This window comes from Micropterus dolomieu, linkage group LG04, assembly GCF_021292245.1.
Source record: "Micropterus dolomieu isolate WLL.071019.BEF.003 ecotype Adirondacks linkage group LG04, ASM2129224v1, whole genome shotgun sequence".
NCBI classification, from domain to species: domain Eukaryota; kingdom Metazoa; phylum Chordata; class Actinopteri; order Centrarchiformes; family Centrarchidae; genus Micropterus; species Micropterus dolomieu.
The window spans coordinates 28,689,408-28,697,252 of record NC_060153.1 but is presented as its reverse complement, the minus strand read 5'-3'; the positions used below and the strand labels follow the sequence as shown (position 1 = coordinate 28,697,252).

At 41.8% G+C, this 7,845-nt stretch overlaps 1 protein-coding gene across 1 annotated transcript in view; it reads left to right on the top strand.

Moving 5' to 3' along the window:
* The window catches only part of LOC123969378 (phosphatidylinositol 5-phosphate 4-kinase type-2 beta), a 12,299-nt gene continuing 4,454 nt past the window's right edge, over positions 1-7,845 (top strand). Inside the window, exons 1-7 of the mRNA XM_046046730.1 lie at positions 1-635; positions 3,676-3,773; positions 5,201-5,297; positions 5,427-5,579; positions 5,849-5,995; positions 6,964-7,002; positions 7,422-7,535. Coding sequence (XP_045902686.1) covers positions 492-635; positions 3,676-3,773; positions 5,201-5,297; positions 5,427-5,579; positions 5,849-5,995; positions 6,964-7,002; positions 7,422-7,535 — 792 coding nt within the window. The 5' untranslated portion in view covers positions 1-491. The remainder of the gene's footprint in view (positions 636-3,675; positions 3,774-5,200; positions 5,298-5,426; positions 5,580-5,848; positions 5,996-6,963; positions 7,003-7,421; positions 7,536-7,845) is intronic.

The following is a 7,845-nucleotide window of genomic DNA, read 5'->3' as shown; positions in this document are numbered from 1 at the left end:
ACGCCATCTTGAGGAGACCCCGAACGCAGCGCTTGTTGGTGGTGATTGAGAAAAAAAATCTGTAGCGCACCATGATGGGATTACTCACTGACAAGTAAAACCGTCACGTCAGTTGTGGGTTGCAGGGGTTAAAGGGAAAGGAGAGGAGCTGTCCGGCGAGTGTTCACCGCCCCAGCTTGTTTTTTCTTTGGAGAAAGAGCGGCTGCGCTGTAGCCTGATGGCCGGCTAGCTGCTCTCTGGACTCCACCGCGGCCTGCTCGGGAGGAGGAAGGGTGGTGACGGCGCAAAATGCTCTACCGCTGACTCCCCAGCAAGACAAGTTAACCTTACCCAGAGACTCGCTGCGAGTTGGACGACGGGCACGATGCACTTATAGATTTTTATTTTTATTTTTTTTAACGCTCTTAACTTTGCGATTCTTTTCGTTGTGTGTAGAGGCTCTGAACGACAGTGAGTGCCGTCTTGCGTACCCTGAATTCCCAGCCTGAGACATGTCATCCAACTGCACCAGCGCAGCGGCTGTCAGCGCTAGCAAAACCAAGACGAAAAAGAAGCATTTTATAGGACAGAAAGTGAAATTATTCCGTGCGAGTGAGCCCATTCTCAGCGTTTTAATGTGGGGTGTCAACCATACGGTAAGTACATCTTAAATGTTTCGTTTTCGCTAGTGAGCGGTTTGTTTATGCTGCTGTTTTGATTTAGCTAGCCTGCTAGCTTGTTAGCCAGTTCCCCTCATCTGTCAAGCCAGATTTTGATGCTTTCAAGTCGGCCATGTAATTTGCCTAGTTCGTGGATATTCGCCAAGTGTTTAGTAGACCGCTTGGACAGAAATCTGCAGGCTGGCTCTCCACTGAGCTGGTCCTTTCCCTACAGTGTGTCGCTAACTGCTGCTGCCTCGGTAGCTTTGCCCGATGCGCTCGTTTTGCAGGGATTTAAAAGGGTATGTGTTAAACTCTGCAGCTGCGGAATGATTATCAAAATAGCATGCCTGCAGTTTCAGTCATGGCACAGCGTTAACAATCTGCCATCATAAATCATGGATGGTCAAGTGTTTGGGAGCCAAGTCGTGAGCTGCTGCTGCTGCTGCTGCTGCTGCTGTGCAGGCATGGAGTGGGAGGGGTGTGACAGGCAGCCGGAGCAGCAGGTTACACACAATTTGAGCCCCACAGCTGCAGACAGCAGCTTGCCTATTGTTTAAATAACCCTGCTCTTGAGCTTGTATTTGCAGCTCTAATGCTCGGTGCCTGCATCAAATTGCTGCAGTTTATTCCATCGCGTCATTTCCCTATAAATAGAGCCGAAAAAGTATATATCACATTCTCTTTTGGCCGCGGCTGCCTATGGCTATGAAAAGCACAGTGAAGAAGGGCAGAATCGACGCCACTGATGGATGGAGTGGGTTTGCACCAGCAGTTTGGTTTTGCCTAATGTGCAAGACACCTAGTAGGCTAACTGTTTGATCAGAGTTGAGTTTGAAAAGCAGCCTCTCAGGTGTGACGGAGAGCTGTGTCCAGGGTTGAAACTTTTTGATTTGCTCTGCATAGAAGAGCACCTGTTATCGCCACGCCCGGTTCATCGCCACAGTCGGGTGTAAAAGTGCAGTACTGTCTGATCAGCACTGTAAACTGACACTTCTTCCAAACATGAATTTTGTCAGTAGTAGTAACGCAAAGGTGGTTAATTGCCAAAACTGCTGATAGTGACAACAGCCACTGCAGGTTTGACACTGTCATAGTAATAATGTCTGTATCAAACCACACTGATTTCTGCAGGACACAGGGACCACAAACACTAGCTGGCCTGTTGAAGAAATGACACGGCGGAAAGAATGCATACAACCACGGAATAATGATATGGTTATCACTGCAGCATCGCCAGTATTCGGCGGTTGAACTTTGGCAGTGGGTGTGTGGGTGCAGCACACAGGCATGGGGATTTGAGGTGTGGGTGGGAAGCCGATTCAAGACATCAAACAGACTTCTCATCAAAGTCCTCTTCTTCCAGTCAGAAGTTGTATGCATTTTTAATAGTGCCCTTGCTGTGCTGCTGGGGGACTTCACTTCCACACAGTGTCAGTTGGTGTTGAGATGATGTACTACACCACCTGTTTGATGCTGGGATCAAATTAATCCCTGGGATTTATTTAAAATGTCATGTCAGTAAATAATTGCCCACTCAGGTCTATGAGCGCTTCAATTCAAGAGAGTGTTTGTATTTTACTGCGCTGCTCTTTCAGTGAGCCCATTCAGCATTATTAAATTGCTGATGTTTCTAAAGGACAAAACACACAAAACCGCATGTTTTCATACCTCTTATATCAAAAACGATGATATACATAATATTTGATTTGACGGCAGACGGAGTTCATGTATCACATGTGCAGGCACTAGGAAGCTGCCTGACTTGACTGCTTCCTTTTTGAAAACATTGTTCAAAGATTATACTCCTGCAAAGGTGTCTTTTACTGTAAATAATATTATTTACAGTTTGTCGTGCACAGACCTGGCACGTTGCACATATTTGTTGTTGATTGTTGATCTTTGTTGTTGTATAGTTATATGTCACAATATTCTCTTCCGTTGCGTTACTTCTGCATGGCACAGACCCAGAATAATGCACATGTATATATCTGCAACGTTGTTCTTCTATTCCATATTTATATATTTTTACATTTATTTATGTCGACTGTATGTTTGTCTACGTGTAGCACCTCATCACCAAAGCAAATTCCTCATATGTGTAAAACACTACTTGGCAATAAAGCTCCTTCTGATTCTGATTTTATTATTTATGTTATGAATCTAGAAGTAAAAGCTTCAAATCAGATAGTCATTAAATTCAGGTTGGCTGGCTGTTTATGAACTCGTTTGTGTGTGTGTTCACTAAATATTGTTGTTAATTACACTGGTATAACAGCAGCGTATTTCCATTGCATTAACACTGATACATCATCAGGAGTTTGAGTTGACTTTCAAAATGAGAAAGCCCTATATTAAATTACCACTACCAGAACTGTGTACTTCCCCTTTGCTGCCCTTTTTAGTTTATTTGGCTGTTATTCCTCCCTGCATAGTTCCTTAAAGGCTGTTTGACTCCACTTTCTCCCTGGAGTAGTTATATCTCTTCAATCTTTCCGCCCAATTTCCTTTGTATGGCTGTTTACGTGATAATCAACGAGGAGGTTTTTCTGAAGTCCGTCAGTGTGAGCTTTTGCTCTGGATGTGTTTCAGCAGATAAGATCAGTGGGGGGGAGGGTTAGCAGCAGCAGTAGCAAGAAAAGCTGTCAGCCTGTTCTTTGGTCCTGGAGTTAATGATTGGTGCTAGTAAACACTCGCAGAGATTTGGAAGAATGTGTTTGGGTCACATGAAACTGACAATACATATTGTTTATTAGTGCAGGACTTGAGGGGGCGATGAGATGCTACCACATATCTTTCTCTATTTCTCCTTTTTAATATGATGTTTAAAGCACATCTCAACTGTTTGACTGGAACTGCACAACAGTAAAGTACTTTGTGTAGGAGTCTGTTTTCTGTTGAATATCAAACTGTGCCCTTGTTGAAAATGTAAAAGTCAGTATTGCTGCTTTGATTTCTAATATTCCTAAATCATTATGCATTCAGTATATCGGCTGTTTCATCGCCTGATCTCTCTCTCTCTCTTTCTCTCCTTCAGGTTAACGAGTTAAGTAACGTGCCTGTACCAGTTATGCTGATGCCAGATGACTTTAAAGCCTACAGTAAGATCAAAGTGGACAACCACCTATTTAACAAGTAGGTACATCACAGCTTATGTGGCAGTCTGCTAAAGTTACAGTCTGTAATCCACATGTAAACAAATGGGTCAACCCACCACCAGAGTTTAAAACACCTGCTGTCCCTCCAGAATGACTTTTGATGTTTTTATAACCTGAAGGCTTTCAGTCTTTGCTCAAAAAATTGTGAACGTGAACATATCTGTAATGTATATGGTCAAAATTACAGATCGTGCCTCACAGCTCTTTGCACTCATTAAATCCCATCATAGTGCAAAAGCAGACTTTCTCTGAATGACCTAATATTTGCTCTATTCAGAATGAATGTCAGCATCCATAATGTGACAAAGGAGATGTTACTGCAGGGTCAGGTTGAATTCCCACACAGACTGTTGTCAAAGCTCTGCTGAGTACTTAGCTGAGCAGCTTTGCAATACAGATCCCTCTCATGGTAAAGGAGCAGTATAGTACTTCTGAAGCAGTGTGCTGTTTTCTTTAAGCCAGTAAGGCTGAGAATAACATCTGATCATCTCCCACAATCAGGGAAATATAGCAGGAGTGGATAAAATGAAGTAGTTAGATCACCATAGCATGTTTAATGGGTTGGATGACGTTTAGTAATTTTTATCATCCTGTTGGACCTGTAGATTAGTTCCAGCGTGGGACTCTCGCTCTGTGCTTGTAGTCATGATGTGGAAGGCTGTTGTCTTTGGCACATTTAATAATCTTGTAGCTCCTTTGAGTGATGCACCTGGAGTTTAGGCGCAGGTGGTTTGGTCTTTTTGTTTCTCAATTACAGTGCCCCACAGTTGCTTTGAGGATTTGCATATCAAAGTGCTAACTGCCAGACATGAACCAACCAAGAATTAACAGCAAACTCAATGTGTTCTGACTAAAAGTTAATTGAAATTGATGGATGCAATTCAAATGTCTTTGCATTTCACATTTTAGCTCTTTGTCATATTTTGTAGTGATTAAAGGTTTTACGTTGCTATAATTGTTCACGCGCTTGTGAAATCTCTTTGCATTTCTTCCATTAAAAATGTATTCGGCCAATAGGAATACGGGATGTGCCTAATAGAAAGAGTCAAAATTAACCATATATGCAAGTTCCATAAAGTATCTATTTACTGATGTGATTTATATTGGGTGTTGATTAAAAAGCCTTCTGTTAGGCTTTGCTTCGCTGTTTGATAGACTTTGTTCTCATCCAGCAAACAGGCAGCGCCAGTAGAACAAACGCGTTTAGAAAAGGAGCTCAAAGCTGTAAACGTCAACTCTGAATTGAATTATTGTCCGTGCAGGATCCACAAAATAGCAGAAATAAATCCAACAATCAGCAAGCAAATGTTTTGCGAACTTCAGCATGAGTCGGCCTTCTTCCTCATTTTCAATAATGAGCTCCTGTCTGTAGTTCCACGTGTGACTCTGTCTCTTTCTTGTCAGAGAAAACCTGCCCAGCCGCTTTAAGTTCAAAGAGTACTGTCCCATGGTGTTCAGAAACCTGCGGGAGAGGTTCTGCATCGATGACCAGGACTACCAGGTGAGACACTTGTGGTCAGAAGATACAAACAAACTTTGATTGAACTTTGAATGAAAAAAATATATATTAAGATGTTTTTAATTTTAAAGTAAGAATGTACCGGGATGTCTTTTTTTGTGGGGGGGGTAGAACTCTCTGACGAGGAGCGCCCCACTCAACAGCGATTCCCAGGGTCGCTTTGGCAACCGCTTCCTGTCCAGCTATGACCACCGCTTTGTAATCAAAACCGTGTCCAGTGAGGACATCGCTGAGATGCACAACATCCTAAAGAAATATCACCAGGTAGAAGCCCCTCCTTAATCCAGACATTTACTTTTTGTATAGATCGAGTATAGGAGAGACATTTAGGAGCATCATTCAGTGAAAATATCTGCTTCCTTCATTTGAATCTCAAGTCAGGCATTTAATTGATGCAGCCCTGCAGAAATAATATGACTGCATTATAGGGCAGTGCTGTGTCCAGTTTTAATCAGCCTTCATACTGTATATTTGATTCCTCACTCCCACACTTCCCGTCACACTCTCTGCTCTCCTCCCCTGATTCTCTCCAGTTTATTGTGGAGTGTCATGGCAACACGCTGCTCCCTCAGTTCCTGGGCATGTACAGGCTAACAGTGGACGGGGTGGAGACGTACATGGTGGTGACCCGGAATGTATTCAGCCATCGCCTCACTGTACACCGCAAATATGACCTGAAGGTAGGATTTGCTGGTTTACCTCCTGTTAGGAAAAACAACACCGACATGTATTGACTTGCACACCGGTCTTTGTTATGATAAATCACGCACGAATGAAACACAATACTTCAATCATGTGCAACCACATCCGTGTCTCGCGTTAAAGATACTAGAAGTGAACTCTGGATTTATTTTAAACAAGGTATGTAAAGAATGAAACATTAAATAATGAAAAAAGAACAAAACATAATAGTGATATAACATTGTTACAAAAAGAGAACATTAAATTAGGTTAGATTTAAGAAATAATTGTGGGGCAAAACAAACTTTTCTAGCTTTTTGGTTTTGGCCCATGGCAGAAGTTTAGAAACCCTGTTATTATCAAAATGTGTTTGTAGGTCTTAGGGAGCACTGCTGCTTATGTAGAGTGTGCATTTACATTTGCTTGTCTGTTTGTGTGATTGTTTGACCCTGGGGAAGGTCTCTGTGCTGTTGATAAGCGTTGTGTGGCCTACCAGTGCGTCAGGAGCACCTGCTACCACGACTATTAGATATGTTAGTGAATGGTGAAAATTTTAGTACGACTCACATCAGTCCACTGAAAATCCTCTGTTTAGTTTTTTTTTTACTGTCAGACGGAAAAAACAAGTATGTCAATGAAATTAAATTAGAGAAAAGTTCATGCTGTGCTTGTAAAATTGGCAGGGGGTTACAGATCCAGCTCATCAACAAAGAATTCTAGGTTTGTGCTGATTATTATGGTGAGCAGTTTCCTTACCAGCGGTGAACACAGTCTGCTGACTGCTTCTTTACGCTCTCCTAAAAAAATCCTCTTCTGCTGCCAAGTATTCTCTGGAGAAAACAACCTTACTTTTACAATACTGACAGTTTAAAAAGACGATGTCTGAGTTAACGTGGGTAATATGCTAACAAAGCCCCTGAAGTATCTTGAGCTGCTTTCAATTAATTCTATTTTTATTCATTTTTAGGGTTCTACAGTCTCAAGGGAAGCCAGCGACAAGGAAAAGGTACGTTTCATTTTTGTGCAGTGACGGCTGCTGACAGCAGACAAAAATAAACGCCCTTAGCTCACCCCAGAGGCAAACTTAAATTAAGTAATTATAAGTAAACAGATTTATTGTAATAGTACCTTTTCCACTGGCCTCCTGCTGTCAGTGTGTAATACTCTGTTTTGACAAATGTCAGTAGACAATGATTTACTCTGAGTTGTTGGAATGGGACTTTCTCTGTTCAGTAAGAGCAGCAATCATTGAAGAGCCATTGATTTTGACCATAGTCCTGTGTATTTGTCACAATATGACTGTGTGCCTTGTAAGACTTTTAAGTAGTATCTGTAATCCTGCCTCTATGCATGTGCACATAAGTCTGACATTAAAACCAACATTTCTGCTACTGTTTGATACCAGAAAACTCTCCCTTTCTTCAGGCAAAAGAACTCCCCACTTTTAAAGACAACGACTTCCTGAATGAAGGCCAGAAACTACAGATAGGAGATGAAAACAAGAAATACTTTTTGGAGAAGCTAAAACGGGACGTAGAGGTAAGAAAAACATGTTCAACACTGCAAAACCTCTCCTGACTGTCCCTCGTTGTACAAACAGTGCTGTGATGGTGCTTTTTGTCCACTCCGAATCAGTTGGACATGTTAAAACTCACCATCTTTGACTTCAACTGTAAGACATTTTATTCTTGTTACTTTCTATCTATTATTTGTCTCCATTAGCTTTGGCTATAAAAATGTGAAATGTATCGGTAGCATCGAAAACTGGGATTGGTATTTACTTTTTTCTCTGATTAGATAGTTTCTCATTAGGGGAAAGGCCATCTGTTTATTTGCCGATGTTGTTGTT